This window comes from Cottoperca gobio, chromosome 15, assembly GCF_900634415.1.
Source record: "Cottoperca gobio chromosome 15, fCotGob3.1, whole genome shotgun sequence".
Classification (NCBI taxonomy): domain Eukaryota; kingdom Metazoa; phylum Chordata; class Actinopteri; order Perciformes; family Bovichtidae; genus Cottoperca; species Cottoperca gobio.
This window is the reverse complement of record NC_041369.1, coordinates 11,301,332-11,324,958: the sequence shown is the minus strand read 5'-3', so window position 1 is coordinate 11,324,958 and position 23,627 is coordinate 11,301,332. Positions and strand designations below refer to the sequence as shown.

Genomic DNA, 23,627 nt, shown 5'->3' with positions numbered 1-23,627 from the left:
ATTATACAACTACGTAACTGTTAATCTACCATTGCATTTTTCTATGAGGCATAGGATATTTCACAAAAGTTCAAGTCTACTGAATGTAGTTCTCGTTTTTACAAGCTTCAAATGACACTGAAGGCAGCAAGTGATGTGGTGGCGACAAAGGCCGTGTGACGTAAGAGTTTCACTTCCTCTCCTCCCGGGTATTCAGCTATGACGTCTTTCAGTTTCAATTCAAAGCTCTCGAAAACGTCAGACAGCTATTGTCACTGTGTCCTCGCCTGTTGTTTTGTAACCAAATATAGTGATTAGCAAAATGTAGGATGAAACGCCCCGTGTGGAGAGACAGGTGGCTTCAGGAAGAGCTGACCTATCATGATGAAAGATGCCTTAATATATACTTTAGGAATAATACATGAAATAGGCCTACTCCTTCGGGTGTCTTTCGGGGTAGTCATTTAGCAGCATATGTGATGCCAATATTTGGAATGTAACTATTGTACTTAAGTACAATTCGGAGGTATTTTTACTTCAGTATTTCCACTTTATACTTCTACACCACTACATTTTAGAGGCAAATATTGAACCTTTTCCTCCCCTACATTGATTGAATAGCTTCAGTTAATTACTTTGCAGATTTAGATTATCAATACAAAATATAAATCAAGAAATAAATTATATGTTATTATAGGTTGAGATACCCAGCAGTATATGAAGTAATTAAAATGTGCCTAACCAAGTCATGTACACATTAATGCATCACCAGTAATATATTATATAATTCTGAAATTTACCATTGTGCATAATACATTTTAAGTATATTTTGATGCTAATATTTTTGTACTTTTACTTACGTAAGATTTTTAGTATTTTTGAACTGTAGTATCACTTTTACTGAAGCAACTGCATGGTAGTGTGCAAACATGTGACAAAACTGTGTGACGTATGCGTGCGACGCCATGTTGGTTGGAAAACAAATCAACAATGGCGTCTAAAGCGAACAACAACAACAATACAACTCCGACTTCTTCAAAGTATTTTGACTCTCTGGAGTCCTCTGCAAAGGCAAGATTCAGAGAAAAAGTCCAAATTTGCAGCCGTGACCCGTACACGCTAAAGCCGTCGGATTATATTGAGGATTTAGATTCATTACCGCCGATTGAATATGCGGATATTGTGAACTACCTTGAGCTACAAACGTTGTGGGCAACCAACGCACAAATGAAGGCATACAAGAGCTTAGATGCTTATAGGGTTGGTAGTCTTCTTACCGAACCAGTGAAAGATGACATGGTGCTCGTCCATGCCCATGTAAATCACTCTCAAAGAGCTTGAGATACACCGCTCAAGCCGTGGTTTGTGAGTGAGAAGAGCGGCGATGTTATCCTCGCACACTGTGATTGTATGGCTGGATTAAGCGAAGCATGTTCTCACATTGGTGCTTTGCTTTTCGCAAGTGAAGTAGTCTCAAGAATAAGCAAAACAAAAACATGCATAGAAGAAAAGAGCAAATGGCTGCCATCACATGTAAAGAAAGTGCCTTATTTACCAGTCAGCGATATGGAGAAGTATGGTCTTACAGTGTTCGGGTATATCATAAGCACAAATGTTTAACGTAAACATTGAAAACATAGCTTTAGCATGAGCTCTTACCAGATATAAAGTGGACGCCACACACGGGTGAATTGTGCTTTTTCTTCTGTTAAATCCTCACGAGTTATGTTGCTAAACCACAGTTTACGGTGTTCGGTAGACAGTAATTCATCCCTCTTTTGTGGATCGTTGTTTTTGATGATTTTAGGAAATCTAAAGAACCGTTTCTCTGGGTCACGAGTAGCGTTATTACCACAATTATACACTGCGCACACGATTGGCATTTTCTTTCAATCTTAGACGTTTAAATACAAAGAAAATTACGAAGCGTTGCAGCAATTCACACGTGAACGGCCGCAGTCTTGGTTGTGTATACAACCAACATGGCTGACTTCCGGGTTGGGAAATAAGCGTGACGTCACATGCACACGATCTGTGCATATTTTTTTGCTGTAGATAGAGTTTTGATGAGTTATTCTTGAATCTTTATTGTGATATTACCGTGTCATTTTGGCAAGGTTTTACTTGTAGGCTCAGTGGAATTTTGAGTGGGTGTGAGAGTTGGTCCAGAAAGTTACTTGTTTACTAGCAAAAATGTATAGGTGTATTAAAATAACATTTTACAAAGTCAGAAATGTCAAAATGTGTTTTTTTTTGTTTTGTTGTTTAACTGAAGGTGTTTCTTAGGAAATTAAAAGAACAGCACTAAGTGTTATTTTATAGTCCCTTTTTCAAAGGTTTTTTGGTGGAGCATCTAAAATTGAATTAGGATCAGAATAAGGTTATTGTTCAGACCTGATTGTAGCTACTTCATGATCTCAATGAACCTTAAGTAAGCTTTTTTTTGCTGCTTCATTAAAATTAATGCATACACTTTATTATACATTTATTAGCAGTTAACTATGCACTTTTTAACAGTTGTGCACTTTTTAACAGTTAACTATGCTTTTTACAGATAAGCCATTTGTGCCTAACACTTGCACATGATTTTAGGTACATTTCAGTGTCACCACATAACATTTAGTTAATAATAATTTGAGAACAAATATGTAAAGAATATTTGTTACATGTATGTCATAAATGTAAACATTGTTGTAATGTAGCTTCAACGCGGATGAAAACCCAAGTGGACAACTGTCACAAGACCACCAGGGGCCCCCAGAACCCCCATAATGCATGGGCTGTTGTAATGTTACAGCATAGGAATACTGCATGCAATTCACTGAAGGTTAAAAACGAGGGGATACATAGGGGTCCAGCAGATGAATCTGGCAATGGGCCACCGGTTACATTCACTCTTAGCAAATTCCTAATTCATTATACTTTAGACAGGGCGTTTTTGCACATGACAATGGGCCCCTGACTGACATGTCATATTGATTTACTGTAGTATTATTTTATTATTGAAGGTGAAGGGCCATCTAAAATTAGTCTCCCACAGACAACTACAAACTAGGTTGTCATTGATAATTAACTCAAATGATCCCCTGCAGTCATTTGTAGCATGTTGCATTTTCCACAGCACTGTAACAAGTGATTTAAAGTATGACAATTCATCATATCAGTCAAGAGGTAATCATATGATAACTGATTCACTGTGACTGTACTCTGAGGTTAGAAACAAGCACTGGGGCCCTGCATAGTTATGGCCGTAGATGACCTATCCGAGTTGCCGTAGTAATGCAAGACTGTGGCACTCCTCTTCAATGAGCGTTGGAAAGATGGCGACGGCATACGCACAAGCGAGAGTCAACTGTGCCGGCGGATAGAAAGTGTTTCAAAGAGACAATAATCCGCCTCTCTTGCAAAGATTTAACGGTGCAAAGTCTGTCTGATATCGCTTAGACATGGTTTAGTCCATGCACGGATAGGAACAAGAAGCCACTGCTTTGCTATGGAGCCTCCGGATCGTAACAAGCCCAGCAGGTATGCGAATTTGTTGAACAGACACTACACCATCAGGACCTCGTACTTGCCAAATAGGGAGCTGAACGTGACACTGTAGTCGGCTCTATGGGAGCGCTTGCGCATCTCTTAGAAGTCGACTTCCTGTCAAATAGTGGTAGGCGTGCAGTTACTGCATTTGCAACAGTGGAGTTGCAAACTTTTTGGAGTAAAAATTTTAGGCGTACTTTGCTGCAGATATTATCTTCTCGTCAGATTTTCGGTTGCTAGAGTGAAAGGCAAAATGCTCGCCAAATGATAAGGTAACATTTACAAAAAATTATCAACCGCTGTGCAACATGTCAGGGAATAAGCTAGCTAACATCTACTATTAGCTGTCGCTTGACACTTTATTGTTCCTCCGCAAGTTCACCAACAGAAACGGACCGAGCTGAAGCTCGATACGTTTTGCAGCGTGGACTCGTAAAGTGGACTAGAAAGTGTGTTGTTGATTATTTGAGTATGCCAGACCATGCATTTCAATATAACACCGAAGCACAAACTTCGCTTGCCTCGGCTAGCATGTTGCTTCACTGTTATTGTTATACATCTAGCTAGACTTGGCGCTCGTGTTGTTGTCTCGCACTCTTCTGCTGAATCATGATATGACCTCGGAGATTGTGTACAATATACACTTAATGCATTTAAAATTGTATGTGCTGCAGCAAATGTTTCATCATGATGTATGTATGCTTAGTGCTCAGATGACAAGGTTACTGAACAATACATTTCTGAAATCTCGCAGGGGAATGCATACAGACAGTCATAAGATGTTTCTGTCATATGTGCACGTCTCCTATCGCAGTGTTTGCCCCTGACTGCTGGCGACAGACCCTCAGGAATCTGCTGTTATGTCTTCCCCTCTCCTCCATTCTCCTCAGCATGCAGTCGTCTGTCTGCAGAGCGAGTGATTTTGAAGGCACTTATCTCTTTGGATCAGCTCTTACGTCTGCTTTAAATCTGGTTTTGGAGCAAATACCTTGTTTTTAATCGACTATTTCATATTGATTTAAGTAACAGCCTGTTGTTTTTCCCTTGCACCCTTGTTGTGGCCACTCAGTCCGAAGTGGACCCACAAACAGCTCGCATGATTGTGCAATACTGGTCCTTGCTTTCCTGCATTGTTGCATAAAGATAAATACTGAGTAATGCTATTGCTGGAAATAACATGTACCACAAGTTGACATGATTACTGGAGATTAATTATGTGTTTTGTTTTTCATGTTTAGTGTGTTTACCAAGTTTGTGGTGCAAGGTAAAACAAGCTCTGGAGAGCCTTGGCAGTGTTTTTACTAGAAAGCATATGCTGTCAGTGAGCCTAAATGTGGATCTGCCTGAGAATTTGTTTGAGTTACCTTTTCTATAGTAATGGGTTTCGAAACCTACAAAACTTGGACCATTTTTAAGCAATAGAGCTTATATACCATAGGCTGCATAGTTCTCTGGAACACAACATTAGTTCAACCTTTGTTGTGTTCAGACTGCATGTCATGCCTCACAACATGCAACAATTAGTTGTCTTTTAGTCTTCGTAACAGACGGATCCTTCTATCCACCTCGATGAGTGTTAACACTGAATGTGAGGTTGTTTCAAACTATTCTGAGAAATATGAGTTATGTGCTTGCTTGGCAATTGAGCGCTATCATTAGCAAGTACAGAGGTCCTTTGTCAATAATGTCTTGTTCTCAAAGTCAGTCTGAAGACATTGTGGCTCAGATGCATTCCAGAGATTTCAGGATGTGGTGAACAGTGCGCAGAGGATAGCTGCCTGGAGCCCCAGAGACGCTCATGGGGAGAACTCATTAATGCCTGCATTTGCCAACAGCACAGGCGGTACAGATGGACCGTCCTCTAGCATTTCCTAACTGCATCCTGTCTCTGCCCACACCTGCTTTAATAAGATTAGTGCTGCTCTCACATGCTGTCACTCTCATCTGTCATTTCCTTTTAAACAATAGGATCTTTATATCTACTAAAACTATGCTAGTTGATGATATTCATACGCTGCAGGAGTTAAATCATTACGATAGAGGAGGTCAGGAAAGGCAACTGATCATTTATTTGATTTGGCATTTATGATGTGCACTAATGCAAAATACTGAGATGCACGTTGAAACTGGCAAAGGCGTTGCTTGTGACTACAGTTTCAGATTAACTTTCATAGGTGGAGCAGACTGCTGCATGCACTGCATTTATGATGCAAGTGGCATTAGGTGAAAAACATGTCATTACACCATTTACCTCGTGCTGCCTCCCACAGTCTGCAATCAGTGTCTACATTTAGATACATTTACATCATGTGACTTGTTGTGGTTAATGGAATGCACTTCCACTGCTACAGTAAAGACTATGTCTTTTCTTAGACTGAGGATATTCCCTGATGTCAAGTGATTTTAAAGCAAGATAGTAAGCACAACAGCGTTTTAGAATAAAGTGTCTGTTTGCGTATAGTATCATGCCCTGCAGAAGCAAGTTCCTCTGTTGTGCATGTACATATTCACAGTTGCATAAAGCAGAGGTTTGGATGTCTACTTCTGGCAATGTCTCACTGTTCCAGAGAAGGGTGGGGTCAAGTACATTGTGTTAATTGTTTTTTACTTCTGTCAGCCTACGGCACACATTCTGATCGCTGTATCAACTGAGCTCTGCCTGTTTATCCCTGGTAAATAGGAGATGCATACTTTTGTAAGTATGAGCTACACTTCCGTTGAGATTTACATGTGCACAGCTTTTTTATTCCTATTGCTTTACCAGTTAACCCTGGGCTGAAATTAGTAGCCATAAGACTAAGACACATCCTTTTTACAGTGGGGGGGTAATCACAATCTGGATTTAGCCTACCCAGCATCAGTCATGCCAGCATGATCTAATTGGTAGAGAGTGTGCTCTTACAAAACCTTGGCCCCCTTTCTCCTCCTTTTCCTCTCTGAAAAAAAAATCCCCTTTAGTTTGGGTATTGTGAGCAAGTGTGCTCACTAACCAGCTGTGTGCTATTCAGCTGTGGGCCTCACAGGCCACGTGTCACAACTATACAATAGAGTGCCCCTTCCTCGTACAATAGTGTGGATGGTTGGTGTCAAAGGTCAGGCCCCCCTGACTCTGGCAGCTCTTCGTATCACTGCTTCAGTCGCTATACAGAAAAGACCCTCGATTTTGTGCTGTTTATTATGCACTCAGTGTTTCTGCCTAGGGGCTCTAGCATTCCACTGGCCTTTATTGGAGCCCCAATGAGCCATCAGATGAGCCATTGAGAGCAGCCAGACGCCATCTGCAGTGATAATTCACTAGTGGCAGCCAGGCAGGGACAGCTTGAAGACCATAGTGCTAGTATGTTTAACTGCAGGGCAACGCAGGCCACTAACTTTCTCTGTGCAGCCTGCGAGTAGATTTTAGGAAAAAAATAATTCAGATGATGAATGATCAGTCTTTTTCTGTAGCAGCACAATCTGTGCTCGAAGTGTGTCATGGCAACCAAACAAACAACCAGCAGCGATGGCGTCATTGGTTCCGCTGTCATTCCTGAGTGATTTGGTCATCTGTTCTGCGTAGGGAGGTGTATAAAAAAAAAAAAAAAAAACTTGGTCTTGTTCCCTCTCCCGTGCATGTGCTATTTCTGTCCTCCACACAGACCCAGGTACGCTTTGAGATGTTCACAAATGTGCACACAATCTGATCATATTTGTGATTAATGCAGTAGGAGGTTGATGGCTTTTACTGTCTTTGCTCTCTCTATGCAATTTCCTGATACCTTCTTCATCTTGATTTTGGCATTGCAAAAGCACAGCAATTTGCCTGTTGTTGCTGTGCTAAAGCCTTATTGCAACACACCAATTGCTTACTGTGCCGTTCTTGCGCCTGCATACTGAAAAGATCACTGTCGTGTCCTGCTTCTGCAGAACAAGCCCCTTCACAGTTTCCCATACAATACACTCATAAAGGCACCAGTGTTCTTTCACGCAAGAGTTATTCTGTAATATCAAGACTGTCGTGGTTACGATGGTTGTGCTATTGAGATTATTCTTTCAGTATGTTTCGATCATGAAGTCTTGGTTGCATCTGGAATCTTATTGCATCTATAGTCGCAGGATTTGCAGCAGGTGTCTGTCTGCCTCGCGTGTAGTTCCACTGCTGCTCCCAGGGGACCATGTGCGTGTGCATAGGGACAGATTCTGCAGTGGGGCAGATGGGCAATAGAAGTCAGGTCTCCCTCTCTATGTGGCTCCTTGAAAAGCTTAAGCAAGTGATTTCCAGATTAACCTCCCTCATTTAACACACACTCCCCAAGCGAGAGTGTGCCCCTTTCAACTCCGCCTGCACAGACGCAAACAGGCGCGTGTTGGGGAATGCCTTTCAGTCAGATGATCGATGGAGGGACACATGGCGACCAGCATTTAGAACGCCCATTTTCATGCCCCTCCTCTTCTTTCTTTTTTTTGTTTTTGTTGCCGGGGTCAGACCTTCCAACCTTTCTCTCTAATCCTGTTAAAAACCCCTCAGCAAGGCATTAGGGAACAAAGCTCTGACATTGTAATCTGGAAAGGCGCGCTGGTTGCACTCTCTGCTTTCTTCTTTTTTCCCCAGAATGAAATGTTTCAAGTGATTGTAGTGTTTGCTTTCTGCAGAGCTAGATGCAATATATTCTGCCTTTTTATGATCTGAAATTCACAAGCAGAATGTTGTTAAGCAGCCATGATGTTCACATCCTCATTGTTGCTCAAGATTTACTCTAAACACATTAACGTAACTTGTTGTTTTGCATACACACTGTTTGCATACGGTCTAACAACTTCTCCACACCGCTTGTGATTGAGTCTCAGTGCTCCATGAAATCTTGACTTGTGCAGCGTAGTTGATGACTTAGCAGACCAAGTTAATGAGGGTTACTATTTCTCCCTCTCTGGTTGAGCCAATATGTTTACCTACACCAAGAGAGGGTGCCAGTAGAGAAGCCACAGCTTATTATCCTGCGTGGACGGCTGTGTTCATGCTGTACTCACTTGCTGCTGTACATTTGGGAGGGCAGCCAGTCAGGCTCCAAAGGACAGACAACTCGTCAGTCTGCTATAGGTAGCAGCAGACATTCAGTCTAGTTGCAGTTTAGCAACCTGTTTGCCGTCGCATTAGAGGAGATCTGCTGCACACTCTGTTATGGGTACAAACAACCCAGCACTGTTTGACCTTGCACACACATTTCTTTGGTTTGGTATGATACGACTGAAATAGGTTCACAATGTTAACATCTCTTCCAGGTAACAGTGCCCATGTTGATAGTTTGTCTGTTTTTGCCACAATGTCATTAAATAAAAAACAGGCCGGCCAAGTCAGTGGAAGATGCATCCAAACAGAACTCTGAGGTGGATGAATCCTGGGATAGTCCCAGCGAGGAAGAGGAAGTTCTGTATGGCACAACACCTCCTTATACCTCCCGCCAGGTAAAACGCATGTCTGGCAAACATCAACGAAACAACCAGGCGAGGAGTGCCGGTCGCTCTCCCAACAAGGGTAAGTTAATAAGTCTATTCGATTGAATGGAAATCCTTTTTTATTAAATATGTTTTACCTTTTTTACATACGTTGACCTGACTGGGAGTGTGTGTTTTCTGTGTTTATTTCAGTGGATGTCACCCCACCTGTTCCAAAAGAGACTCTCAAGCCAGCAGAGCCCCCTGAGGAGCACAGCTACAAGCAGGGCAAGAAGCAGAGGGCAACACAGCGCTCCACGGAGAGGGACCACAAGAAGACTTTTGAAGGCTCCTTCATGCTGGATCCACTGTCAAAATCGAGCCCTTTTGGTTCCCTCAACATGGATCCCAGGAAGCATTACTTGAGCTTGGGCTGCAGCAGTTGCAAACTTCCTGTGTCTATGCCCCATATTGTCCGGACCCACCGACAGACCTCCAGGACAGACTGTCCCGCCGACCGCCTCAAGTTCTTTGAAACTCTGCAGCTGCTGCTCAAGCTCACATCTATGTCCTCCAAGAGGAAGGAGAAGGAGCAGAGAGGCCTAGAGAACATGGCCTTCATGGGCCACAACAACGAGGTCATTTGGTTGGAGCTGCAGGCTTGGCATGCACGACGCTCCACCGGTGACCAAGACCTTTTTCTTTTCACTGCCCGCCAGGCCATCCCGGACATCATCAATGAGGTGCAGCACTTTAAGGTCAACTATGCCAGCCTGAGAGGGGCCCACTCTTCAGGGTCTCTAACTATTCTGGAGGATTATCAGAGTGTGCCAGATCTAGTCTGTGGAGAGGAGAGGGAGCCTGCTGCAGCAGAGACCAACCACTGTGGAGTAGATCCCTGGGGTTTTAGCGCCTTCCCCCCACCAGCGATGAATGCAGCAGAGCCTCTGGCCTCTGGCGCCGATTGCAGGGAGCACCTTCAGCGCCAGCGGCTTGCATTTGAGCAGGTGAAGCGTGTTATTGAGTTGCTGGAGTCTGTGGAAGCTTTGTACCCCTCTTTGCAGGCCCTGCAGAAGGACTATGAAAAGTATGCAGCACGAGACTTCCAGGGCAGGGTGCAGGCGCTCTGTCTGTGGCTCAATATCACCCAGGACCTCAACCAGAAGCTGCGCGTTATGGCCACTGTGCTGGGCCTCCATGATCTATCCCGTATTGGGTGGCCTGTCTTTGAGATCCCTTCACCTCGCAGCTCCCGTGGCAATGAAGAAGAGGAGAATGAGGAAGATGAGGAGAATGACTCGACAGCCACTTTTACAGCTGAAAGCGATGCAGAGGACAGGGATGCTGAGGAGGAGGAGGAGGGGGTATTGGGACGTTTAGCAGAGGGAGAGTTGTCTCCCTCCCTGACTCCTAAATTTTCCCGGTTGTTGTCAGAAGAGGAGTTTCTCCCTACTGCTACTGCAGGGAGTGCAGAAATGATTGCGGGAGGAGTATTCTGCCCTACAGCCATCTACAGACCATTTGTGGATAAAGCACTAAAACAGATGGGACTACGTAAACTGATCCTCAGACTGCACAAACTGATGGACCGCTCTCTTCAGAGGTCCAGAGCAGCGCTGCTCCGCCACACTCCTGCACTAGAGGTGAGGATATCATTTCTTTAACTGCACACAAGTATGATAACCATCATTTATTCTCAATAATTATTTTGTGTTAACCCTATCTAAAACAAAAGGTAAACTAACTCAAATGAACTTAATTGCATTATTACAGGTAAGTCAGTAAAAGTTAATTTATCTGGCTGTGCTGTGGCATCAAAACCATGTAGAAGTACACGTAGACTTCTCTTCTCAGTAGTCTTGTGCTGACACATGAACACACACAACATACAAACTAATGAGTTTCTTTCTCCAGGGAGACTTCAAGATGTTCTATTAAAGCTATTAAAAATAAATAAAGGTAAAAAATAAGAACACGTATACATCAAAATGCACCCTATTGACCAATGCTTAAATAATCTGTTAGTCGATAGTTGACTTGTTGTTTTACTGTTTTACTGTTTTGCTGTTGGATCATTTCCTTGTGGACAATATAACGATCCAAGATCATCGACTGAATTCTTTTTCAGCAAGCTGATTTCACTTTCAGATTTATCAAAGCAATCATGGAGCCTGAAGCATGTTGTGTTGCTTAACAGTCGAGACTAGATGCAGTACTCTTCACTCAATTTGCAAGAACAAGGGCACTCTGTAGAATATGAGGTGAAGTGTATTTAAAGCAAAATCCGTGTTATAAGTAGACACTGAATTGTCAAACAACATTTCAGGTTTATTTATCACATACAGCAGTAATATGTCTGGTGCAATGCAATGTGCTCCTACGTTGGTGCTACTTTATTTAGAAAAACATATGTTTTGTGTCAAATTCCAGTTCTAATGGTAATACGGTGCACGCTTTCAAAGCAGTGTGGCGTTGCTGTTAAGTGGAGCGTGAAGGCAGTCCAACAGTTCCTTGCAATGTTTGCAGTGCAAATGTCAGTAATTTAATTAGGCACTTGAGGAAACAGCATTTGGAGCTAACGAGAAGCCCGGGCTATAAACGGAGGGTTTGTAAACACAAGAGGATTATTATATTGAGTTTATTGCAATGGGTCATCAGCTCATCTGGGTGTTGGAAATGGGGCGCTCTGACCATTTCATAGAGCATTTTAGGAAGGTTCAGATACTTACCTCCACTCGCAAATGTACGAGGAATGTGAAATATATATATACGTGTGTGTGTGTGTGTGTGTGTGTGTGTGTGTGTGTGTGTGTGTGTGTGTGTGTGTGTGTGTGTGTGTGTGTGTGTGTGTGTGTGTGTGTGTGTGTGTGTGTGTATATGTATATATATATATATATATGTGTATATATATATATATATATATATATATATATATATATTTGCTCAAATCTAGATCTAGTCAAAGATTTTTTCCGCAATGTAAACTATACCGTGTAATCCAAAAGGGATGCAGCTTTAAAGAATCTTTGCAGATTCATATCTGAGATTGGACAGTAATGATAGATCAAGCAATGAAAACACAGTTTCAATCCTATTTTTGTTATTAATTATTATTATTATTATTAGAATTTATTATGAAGCCACCTGATGACTCTGTTAATATAATCGGCTATGGTGCTCGCAGACATGCTGAATTAACTTCCCCGGATCTTCCACCCACAGTTTGCAGACTTCCCAGACCCCATGATGTACAGTGATTACCTGCCAGAGCTTTCGCGCCATGTGTCCTGCAGTGGTCCGTCTGACCCAGAGCTCAGAGCAGACCAGGTTTCCTGGGAGGATTTACTGGACATGGACCTCCCATCCTTCCGGCCAGCGTTCCTCGTGCTGTGCAGAGTCCTTCTCAACGTCATTCACGAATGCCTTAAACTGCGACTTGAACAGAGGCCTGCTGGAGAGCCCTCGCTGCTCAGTATCAAACAGGCAAGCAGCTGTTGAAACACAAACTTTAGCGTTAGAATTTAGAGTTTATCTTAGTTCCATTGCATGCTTATTTTTACACCAGTCATATGGCATGGCCTGTTCACACATACACTATTGTTAGAACCAGTAGCCTATATGTGTACTTTCCAAAAATTGTTTGTTTTGTTGTTTGTTTGGTTGCTACTTGCCCAAGTATTTTTGTGTAATCCCTCTGTATAGATGGTCAAATAAATGGTTAATTTTGTATTCTATAGAAAAATATATTGAGATAACTATTGTTACCACTTTACTGGTCAGGACTATTCTTGAAGACAGTGATGTATAACAGGAGGTATTTCATATATAAGGGCTTATTAACTTTTTACATGTGTTGTTTGCGCTCTGCAGTTGGTGCGGGAGTGTAAGGAGGTTCTTAAAGGCGGTCTTCTGATGAAGCAGTATTATCAGTTCATGCTGCGTGGCGTTGTGACTGATGCTCAGGGCTTACAGACAAATGCCAATATTGATGAGTTTGAAGAAGACCTTCACAAGATGCTCGAGGTGAGATCATAACCTTTCTCTCTCCTCCACTTCAAGTTACAGAGTTTAAAAGTGTTTGGTTTTTGGAGAGAAAGTCTCATGATTGTATGTGTTATTTAAATGCAAGTTGTGTTTATCTAACTGTCGCTGTTTCTTTGTTTAGGTGTACTTTGACTACATGCACAGTTGGATCCAGATGCTGCAGCAGCTGCCTCAGGCCTCTCACAGCTTAAAAAACCTGCTAGAGGAAGAGTGGAACTTCACCAAGGTCATCACTCCTTACATCCGTGGAGGGGAGGCCCAGTCTGGCAAGCTTTTCTGGTCAGTCACTTACCTGCAAAACAAACTAAAAAAGATGCTTCTTTGTTCATTCAAGTTAAAGGGAAAGCTCACAATGTTTGAAGTTAAAGAGGAATCATTACATGTGATCGTAATTTAAATGACACCGAGGACTATTCTGCTCTTTGCAGTGACATTGCCGGGATGCTGCTTAAATCCACTGGAGAGTTCCTTGATGCCGGCCTGCAAAAGAGTGGTAATGAATTCTGGGAATGTGCAGATGACAGCACAGCCTCAGATGAGATCAGGTAAGGGGGATAACATGGTTATTTAATTTCTGTTTCAGTCATTAGTTCATATTTATTTTGGTCCCAGTAGAGAAAAAGAAAAAGCATTATGTAACTCTGACTAACTTTTAACCTTTTTATTCTTCAAGGCGGTCCGTTATCGAGACTAGTCGGTCACTTAAAGAGCTTTTCCACGAGGCCAGGGAGCGAGCGTCCAAGGCTCTGGGCTTTGCCAAAATGCTTCGCAAGGTGAGACAATTTTCCCTCCCTTGAAATAGAAAACCACAACAGTGCTGACTTGGCAGTTTATCTGTGACCCTGTTTTCCCTGCTCACCAAGGAACTGGGACTTTGTTTTCTGACACACCATTTGTTTGATTCCCTCTGTACAGGACTTAGAAGTTGCTGCAGTTTTCAGTATCACTAACGGGGTGACTTGTCTCCTGGAGGCACTGAAGAAGGGAAACTATGTCAAGGTGTGTTTGCTTTTCAGCTAATTTGACACATTTCTGATCTTTCATTTCTTTCGTCAGGTTATATATGTACCTGTTTAACCTCCTTCTTCTATATTCAGGTTCAGATTCCAGGCTTGGAGGAGCTTCAAGTTTTTGTCCCCTGTAGCTTGATGGATCAGCGGCCTCTCATCCTGCAGCTGCTCAATGCCGCTGCTGGCAAAGACTGCTCCAAAGAGCCCGATGAAATTGCAGAGAACGAGGCCTACCTGCTCATGAGTAAACACGGAGCTGGGGACTCCGCTACTGATTCTGACTGGGCTCAGTGGGACGGAGAGCCGCTCAAACTGGTCCCCCAGGTGGAAACTGTTGACACTTTAAGAGCCATGAAGGTATGTGACTTTTTTATTTTATTTAGTCAGTCTGTGTTTGTGTGTGTTCTGTGTTTACAAGCTTCCTACTGGTCCAATGTGCGTTCAGGTGGACAGCATGCTCTTGATAGTGATGCAGTCAGCTCATCTGGTGGCCCAGCGGAAGGCCTTTCAGCAATCCATGGAGGATGTGCTCACTCTTAGCCGGGAGCAAACATCGAGTCAGCCTCTCATCGCGAGTGCACTGGAGGAGCTCAAGGTACTTGCATAACCACTCGCGATGATTTCTAACCCGTTAAAACTCTTGTTTATGTCGTGTTGTTGTAAAGACAGGTGCATGTCGATGTCCTACTTTTCTCTGCACATGCTGACGGTTGCATAAATGATTTTAGAAGTGATTCTCAAAAGGGAACATTCAGAGCCACAATACCACACGTACCACACAATACCACACGTCATCCCTCACAATAACGCCGTTCTGAATGCTTTCACTCGACGCTTTGAGTTTAAGATTTTCCACTGAACTTTTTTTTTTTATTAGAAAATAATCGTAAAACATAATAAAACTCTTTCTTCTTCCAATCTTCGTCTCTGTCCACCACAGGATGAGGCACTAAAGCTATGCATTAAGATCAGCACTGCCATCGACCGGGTGGAGTACATGTTCACCACAGAGTTTGAGGCAGAGGTGGAGGAGTCCGAGTCAGCCACTCTGCATCAGTACTACAGGGAAGCAATGATACAGGGCTACAATTTTGCCTTTGAGGTAACTGTAACACAGTGTATACTTTCAAAGAAGCACATGCTTCAGATGCTACACATCTAATATACCCCTTCTGTAACAATCAATCCAATGGTGTTGGTGTAGTTATGGGCAGTAATCCTAAATATACTCCTGCTTGCTTCTTCTTACAGTACCACAAGGAGGTGGTGCGACTGATGTCAGGGGAGTTCAGGCAGAGGATCGGGGACCGCTACATAACTTTTGCCCGCAAATGGATGACCTATGTCCTGACCAAATGTGAGAGTGGCAGAGGCACTAAGCCAAGGTAAGGTCTTCTTTCAATTTAGCACTAAAATACATGTTTAAATAACTCACTTCTGTCTCCTTTTTGCCCTCTGGTCGGGCGCAGGGTCTGCCAGCTAGTGTGTTGTTCCTGAGGCAGCATTGAAGGGTTTGAATATGTCCCATAGGGGATGCTTTTTGTAGCTTTGCTGCATAAATCGTTAAAGCCAGGCCCTCTTGTTGAGCATCAACCTCACTAATCAATAAGCAAAAAGTTAACAAACAATGTTTACCATCAGCCTGAATATACAGCAGGCCCAGTCCTACAAAAGCTGTTTTTAATAAATGTACATTTAGTTTAGCTATTTGTATCAAGAGCTTTTGCTTTGAGCTATAACAAGCTACCACGGCAACATTGTACTCTGATTATAGAGTGAAGCCTTCAGGTTATTTCATGGAATACGATTGGAGACATAAGAGACCATTTCTTTTGTTTAAATATTCAGACAAATACGCAAACAAAAATAGGCACACTTAACTGTGAGCCGGAGTCAGCTGTCATATTTGTTAAATATTTAAAACTCTTCCACCATATTATCTACTGTTCCTACAGAGGAGAACGCAAGGAGCTACTTAGAACAAGTCCTTAAGGATGAAGAACTGTTAGACGTGTGCTGAGTACAGCACAATCAACTGACGTGGTTCTCAGGAGGACATAAATATCTTCATCATCTCATATTTGTATATGACCTTTAAAGGTCTGATGATTACCTGAATGTTGTTGTAAACCTGTACTGATGCACTCTCCAGGTATATCAGCACAGTACAGAGAGGAAGTTTGGGGACACACTGATTGACTGCCATGTTTGACCTACAGGTGGGCGACTCAGGGTTTTGATTTTCTTCAGGCTATCGAACCTGCCTTTATATCAGCATTGCCAGAGGATGACTTCCTGGTAAAATTGCCTGTTTTCTTCTCTTGATCGTTTTCTAAAAATTGTATTGCAAGCATACTTTGAATATGATCTATCCATGATGTATTTGTTATCTATTGATTGTAAATGTATGTCTTTCTGCAGAATTTACAAGCTTTGATGAACGAATGTATTGGACATGTGATTGGAAAACCTCACAGCCCAGTCACCGGCCTGTACATTGGTAAGATTCTCCTCTGTTATATGAACTGTCGGGGACTTCCATATCTGGAGTTCAGGTTTTATTTCAGTGTTTATATTCTGCTGCAAGCTTACAACCTGGGTGTCACTAGACTACACAAAGCAGGCACAACGGGAATGAAATACCAATTCAGTTCCCGTAGGATAGCAAAGCAGAATTTGTATGACCGGAAATGGGCTAGTCTGAATAAACTCAGTGATAACTCAGACTCCTTTGAGCAACTCCATGCTGCTGCTCAGAGGCCAACAGTAGAACAATGTGGTTGCCCCAGGCAAGTGTTAAAATAATGACCAGTCCAACTGCACAATGTCACAACTTTGTTCCTGCATTTTAAAATAGAGATGCGCCGATTGAAACTGGTTGTCAGCTGATTTTGACTGGTTGCTCAATTACTAATATGTATGAACCGTGTGAGCTTACGATTGAATTTTCTATTGAAGAAAAGTTACAAAATGTTTGTGTACGCTGTCAATTACAGTGCTTAGAAAGAAAATCTGACCGCTACAAAAAGTGACCACCAAATGTGGCCAAAATATTTTCTTCATGCAAAAAGGTCTCAAACTTAGATGTGGAGGCAACAAACTGGCACTACAACACTGGTGCACAGAACTAAATATGTGTCTTTGACGTGGACGGAGTAAAGAAACACAATACAGCAGCTTTCATGTGATGTCATAACAACCTGACCACTGGATGTATGCGGTTGTAAAAACATGAGCGCTTTGCCCTCTTACAGCAGATTAAATGGTGTTTCTGTGATCTTTAGTTCATTGTAGACTTCTCTCAAACAACAAACAATGCCTCCTTATGTGGGTGGCGAGACTGAATTAGGCTTTGCGTGTTTTTCTTTTCAGCTCCCAGAAACAGTCCTCGTCCTGTAAAGGTCCCTCGCTGCCATAGTGACCCACCAAACCCCAATCTGTTCATCCCTAATGCTGAAGGTTTCAGGTAGGTGGTTACAGTTACATGTTTTTTTCCATAATCTGTGTGCCTTCTGTGTTTTAATGCTCTGTCCTGCATGGCTCATTGCGCCTCACCACCCTTGCTTTGTATGCCTACTGATGTTTTTGGTCTGTAGTTTTTGAGCTTGTGTGTGTTTTGTATATCAGTGGTCTTTTTTTTAAATTCATTTTTATTTATCTGAGTGAGTGTGTGTGTGTGTGTGTCTGTCACCCAACCAGCCACCCAGTCACACGCACACATATCCCACATCCCACTCAAGCCCTCCTTCACCTCCCAAGGCAGAGCTCTTCAGTTTGTTTTTTCACCACACAGCTCTCGAAGTCTCCCCTGCGACCTCCGGAACCAGCTGTTCCCCAACGGCCCTCGCCCCGTCCCTCAGGGCCCGGGGGAACACAGCCACACCAAAGCACCCAGCAGCAGCCCCAGTGACGTCAGGTAGCCTTGCCCCCAAGTCACCTGGTAGAAACTGCTCTCAAAACACAGCCTCAGATACAAAAACCTCGCTGGTTCTTTTTTTATACGAGGAAAATGCTTCATGTTCAAGATTTAAAATCTGTTATTTGCAGGACCTTGAACAGTGGAAACTGTGTGCTTATGATAGTGCTCTCACAGAGGGATGCATTTTATATTATACTTGTTTTTTTATTCTATTATTAGGTTTGTAACTTTGATTTATAATTTTTTTCGGAAGATTTGCCGATTTTTCTTTTTTCTTTTTGCCTTTTGATTTTATCTAAACAAGCTGGATATTTAGGAAGATAATGGATTAACTACTGTGTCCACACTCAGTCTCCTCTTTCCAGGCTTTTTACATCTTGCATCAATCTTTTGTAGTTTTAGAGAAGATTTAGTTTATGTTTGTACTGATCTTTGGACAACAGGAACAATTTACTTAAATTCAAACAATGATGCATTTTCCTTCACATTTATGCACTGATGCTGCATTTACAGCATGGCTGTGCAGATATGAGGATTTATAGACTTGCTGAAGCTTAAATGAAGTGCTAGAAGATGCATCTAAATAATATGCATGTCTCTGATGTAAGCTACAAAAGAAAATCAGGATAATTTAAGAGAAACCTCAGAATGGACTTAATAAGCAGTGTCTTCAGCTTTAGAAGAGCTTTAATGTAGCCTTTACAAGCCCCGCTAAATGTCACAAAATCAGATGAATGGCCTTACACAAGTCTTGTTCCTGGTCAAAGGAAGAGAATGTGATCGTTGTGCTTGGTGTGAAAATGAAGAATCACACACACTACTTCAATGAAAGAGTGGGCTATGATATTCTGTCTTTTAACGCTATTAACATCAGTCTTGCTTTGACGCTGGTGATTCACCGCCAATAGATATTTGGCTTATTTCTGTGTGCTTTTGAAATCAGAACATGCACTCTAGAGATCTAACCTTCAAGTGTTTGAGCTGTATAATGACTTGGATGCATGCTGAACTGCTAATGGGTTTCCAAAGGCAAAGTGAGAATCTGCTCAATCTTTGTTTCTCTTGAAAGGTCAGATGATTTAATCCGTTTTTTAGAAAATATTACCTTGAAACACCAATACTGTCTGTACAGCATAGAATTGTGTAGTATTTGATTGTTTATATTGTTTATATACTTTACAATATTTATGTCATTTTTATTCTGGGAGCATTTTCCCCAAAATGTGTCCAAAGTTGAAGATGATGTCGAGATGCTTTTAGGAAGCAGTGGCCTGTAGTTTAAATGTTTTTCCACAATTAATTAAACGTAAAGGACTCACTTAGTACATGGAACTTTATCAAGAGCATACTCGCACATACATTTTGAGATGATAAAAAGTAAAGTGCAGTCTTGGCAGAAGAGATTGCACTCTGCGTTGATCCTTGATTTGGCCATAAACAGAGAAACTCCCAGGCGGCGGTTTCCATTGATCCACGGTGTTACATCAGTTCCTTTCATGTTCTTGCAGAGGGTCCAGTTACCACGAGAATGACCGTCTGTCGTCGGTTGCAGCAGAGTTGCATTTCAAATCTCTGAGCCGCCACTCCAGCCCCACAGAGGACAGAGAAGGTGGGTGCATTCAGAGCTATGCTTTGATTCACACTGTGCAAATTTATCTTTCTGATTGGCTGAATATTTTTCTCTTTCCTTTCTCCAGAACCCTCCTATCCTAAGGGAGACCCTAACAGCGCTGCACGTCGAAGCTGGGAGCTCCGCACCTTTATCAGCCAGTCAAAGGGTGAGTGATGAGGCGTGTTGGATTGACTTAAACATACAATAGGGAAAGATTTGCAACATGAAAATAATAAAACTTTTTTATTTTCTCCGATCTCAGACACTGCAGCACGGCAAAGCCCCATGGAGGCCGTCCGTCGCTCCATTCGCAAGTTTGAGGACAAACGTTACGCTGTGATGAAGCAGCGCAACATCATCGGCCAAGTGTGTCACACACCCAAGTCCTATGACAACGTCATGCACGTTGGACTCAGGAAGGTGACCTTCAAGTGGCAGAGGGGCAACAAGATAGGTACGGCTGCCTCCGGACTGATTCCATCTATGATGTGTGTCATGTGAAGCACATACAGGCAGTGATGTAATGTTTGTGTGTAACAGGTGAGGGCCAGTATGGGAAGGTGTACACCTGCATCAACGTTGACACTGGTGAACTGATGGCCATGAAGGAGGTATGCAAGATGAATTCCATGGTTTTCAAAAATAATCATAAGATCCGAATGTAGTAGTAACGCTCCCCCCCCCCCCCCCCCCCCCCTTCCAACCAGATCCGATTCCAGCCGAACGATCACAAAACAATCAAGGAGACTGCAGATGAGCTGAAGATATTTGAAGGCATTAAACACCCGAACCTGGTGCGATACTTTGGAGTGGAGCTTCATCGGGTAAAAGGCACACGTTTATATATCAGTCCAGGCATCACATGGTGCATACTGAAGCAGTTTGGTCTAAATGTTCATGCGTTCACCTGTAGGAGGAGATGTACATCTTCATGGAGTACTGTGACGAAGGCACTCTGGAGGAGGTTTCCAGACTGGGGCTGCAGGAGCATGTGATCAGGCTCTATAGTAAACAGACCACTACAGCCATCAATGTCCTCCATGAACACGGCATTGTCCACCGTGATATCAAGGGTCAGTGTCTCATGCTTTTTCTCATATTGTCTTTTTCCTTTCGGAATCATATAGACACTACCTGTTACATTAACATCATATGCTCTACATTATTGCACATCTTATGGAATATATCATTCAACATTGCACATTCCTGCCACAACTACCACTTCTAAAAACTGCACAGCTATTCTATCTTAATTCTGATATATTTCTATATTTTTTAGATTCATTTTCACTTGCTATGTTCATGGTATGCGCCAAGACACCAAAGCAAATACCTTCTACGTGAAAACGTATTTGGGAATAAACCGGATTCTTAACTGATTCTGTAAGTGCAGGAAATTGCTGCATGCTTTTACCCATCGTGCGGTCTATGTTTTTGTAATATCAGGAGCCAACATCTTTTTGACATCATCGGGCCTGATTAAGCTGGGTGACTTTGGCTGTTCAGTCAAGTTGAGGAACAACACTCACACCATGCCGGGGGAGGTGAACAGCACACTGGGTACCGCAGGTAAGAAATGATATGTTGTGTCTGGATGCCACCACCAGGGGTCCCTGTGGCTTGATATTTAAAATGTTTTCCCCCTCTCACCAGTAGATGTCCACCCACATGCGATGATTTATTACAAAAACGTGTTCTTGGGTAGTCGTTGTTTCCCGTGTGACACTTTCTGTAACGTGTCTACTGGATACAACACTCTTCATTTTATGCATTTGTTTGTATGTGTTTTGTACATTAAACCTGTTTCCCATTGATCACAGTGAATTATACACGCATATATTTCTCCAACCTGCACATTATTATTTCACTGATCAATAAATTCTAATGTTTAATAACCATTAGTTACTTTCTGTCTTAATTAGCATACATGGCACCGGAAGTCATCACCAGAGCAAAGGGTGAAGGTCATGGACGAGCAGCGGACATCTGGAGCTTGGGCTGCGTTCTCATTGAGATGGTGACCGGAAAAGTAAGGAGTGATAGAAAAGTGCACCAAGAGTTCATAGCACCAAGAGTCATAAGAGTCATAGAACCTTAAAGCTTACACTGGATTGTATCTTATTCAGGGATTTTTTTATGCTGCAAGTACACCTGTTGTAAGTAGAGACAGGCTACTTTTATTGTGTTAGGTTATTGTTGCTCTTTTCTAATTATTATTATTATTATTATTATTGCAAACAAGAAACTCATCGTAGATCAGCTTTGGCTGCATGCAATGACATGCATAACATGCAATGATTACATTTCAGTCCAGTTAAGTGAAATGTAATGCACCTTTTTATATTAAGTAGAGTTTCCATTTGAGTGTTCTTTTGAATTCTAATTAAAAATGCTTTGGCTGTGAAACGCTGTTGTGCTTTGGCAACAAATGTTGTTTCAGTCTTGACTAAATTTGTGGAGCTGGTAGCCTTTTGGCAAAACTGCCACTGCAGTAGTGAAATTGTAGTGTTTGCTTTAGGTTATTAATAATAGCTGTCTGAAAGTTACAAAACCTGCTAGTTAAGCTTGTCAAAGGCAAAGTTTTGCCTTACAATTATTTCCCCCTTTCTTACCACTTAAGGAAATTCCCTTCACTAAAAACACCCACATGGAAATGATGTTATTACTTTGTATCTCAACCCGCAGAGGCCCTGGCACGAGTATGAGCACAACTTCCAGATCATGTACAAAGTGGGCATGGGCCATAAACCCCCCATCCCGGAGAAGCTGAGCACAGAGGGGAAGGACTTCCTCGGTCACTGTCTGGAGAGCGAACCCAAACGACGCTGGACAGCTAGCATGCTGCTAGACCACGCGTTTGTCAAGGTGAGCTGCTGCTATTGAATTTCAAATGATTGTTATGGGTAAACTGGTCATCCAACAAGTTTCCATTAGAGCTTCTGTCTCTTGTCTGTTTTAGGTTTGTACGGATGAAGAGTGATTGGACCCTCCTCTGCAGCCTCGTCGTTTACAAATGAAAGCACTACTGTACATGCCGTCGGCAAGAAGAGGAAGTTACGGCTTGAAGGCACATGGAGTTAAACTGAGGAACTAATACAATATCATTTCAGAGGACAACTGGACCTATGGCGTATAGGGTCGTTGTGTCCTCGTACCCATGGACTGGGGAGGGGCAGGGGTGGGACTGTACATACTGTAAGAATAGGATTGGCTTTAATTCTTGTATAAACAATATTGTAAAGTAACTATTGCCACATTTGTTGTTCTCACTCGTGAAGAGACTTCTCAAAAGGCATTGAGATCTATGGCACTTTTAAACTGTTTACCCAAGGGGCAGTTGAGTAGAGGGAGGAATCTTTTTTTTTTTTCCCTTTTTTGAGGCTTAAAAATGAGTGGAAAGAGACGCTGGTTTACCTTTTATGAAATGAACACCATCCAAATATTCAAATTAATTTATCACTTGTCATTTGGCAAGCGTGGGCACTAGGAAGGAATTTTTTTAATGTATTTTGCTTTGCCTTTGCTGAGGAGTAAATGTCAAATTGGAGCAATGTTCAAGTCTACTGGTCGCCGCTGAAGAGCTGTTCATGTGACGAGCATAGCCGACGAAGAGGAGAACCGGGGCCTGCTCTCCCTCCCTGCTGCTGAACACAAAACATCCACACAGACACTGACACACACCACAACTTCTGGTCCTCTGCTGCTCTTACAGTGTTTGCTATGTACAAACAATATTAATAAACCAATCGTTTTTGTTTTTTTTAATGAATTGTGTGTGTTCTTCCACCACGAAAGTGACATTTATTACACATTATGATCAGATAGGTAGGTTGTTTCATTTTGAGTTAACAGTCAAATCTTTCTTGACTTATTAGAGGTGTAATATTATCTTGTCTCACTGTTTTTCAAAGTAAGTTGAACACGAGCCGCCTCACACTGTTCATGTTCATGATCTAACATCTTGAGCTACTGAAGTAGAGCGTTTAGACTTATTACCAGTTTACCAGTATCTCCTGATTTACTTGGTTTTTATCAGAATGCTTTCCATGAATAAAAATGTTCTGAACGTTGAGAAATTCTCAAATCTACTCTCACAATAGTTTATAAACTTCGGTAC

At 42.2% G+C, this 23,627-nt stretch overlaps 1 protein-coding gene across 5 annotated transcripts; it reads left to right on the top strand.

Moving 5' to 3' along the window:
• The first annotated feature begins 3,285 nt into the window (after positions 1-3,285).
• map3k4 (mitogen-activated protein kinase kinase kinase 4) lies at positions 3,286-23,275 on the top strand. Of its 5 annotated transcripts, none has more exons than XM_029449487.1 (27): positions 3,286-3,504; positions 8,835-9,025; positions 9,139-10,568; positions 12,148-12,408; positions 12,796-12,948; positions 13,091-13,248; positions 13,398-13,514; positions 13,643-13,742; positions 13,885-13,968; positions 14,067-14,336; positions 14,425-14,574; positions 14,920-15,081; positions 15,231-15,364; positions 16,199-16,277; positions 16,401-16,479; positions 17,352-17,445; positions 17,773-17,895; positions 19,407-19,507; positions 19,596-19,676; positions 19,773-19,964; positions 20,051-20,121; positions 20,218-20,334; positions 20,424-20,583; positions 20,957-21,079; positions 21,433-21,539; positions 22,196-22,375; positions 22,470-23,275. In XM_029449487.1, the coding sequence occupies exons 1-27, from the start codon at positions 3,473-3,475 to the stop codon at positions 22,488-22,490; spliced, it is 4,770 nt and encodes a 1,589-aa protein (XP_029305347.1). In that variant the 5' UTR covers positions 3,286-3,472; the 3' UTR covers positions 22,491-23,275. The 5 variants fall into 5 exon arrangements, with proteins under 5 accessions (XP_029305347.1, XP_029305350.1, XP_029305349.1 ...); XM_029449489.1 differs by lacking the exon at positions 3,286-3,504 and adding an exon at positions 3,660-3,785; XM_029449491.1 differs by lacking the exon at positions 3,286-3,504 and adding an exon at positions 6,161-6,208.
• Positions 23,276-23,627: the final 352 nt, after the last annotated feature.

Bases quoted from the DNA above. Each gene is read 5' to 3' on its own strand.
- map3k4 (XM_029449487.1), top strand. From the start codon at position 3,473: ATGGAGCCTCCGGATCGTAACAAGCCCAGCAG. The intron at 14,575-14,919 runs GTACTTGCATAA...TGTCCACCACAG, and splicing joins GTGCACTGGAGGAGCTCAAG to GATGAGGCACTAAAGCTATG. The intron at 17,446-17,772 runs GTAGGTGGTTAC...TTCACCACACAG, and splicing joins CCTAATGCTGAAGGTTTCAG to CTCTCGAAGTCTCCCCTGCG.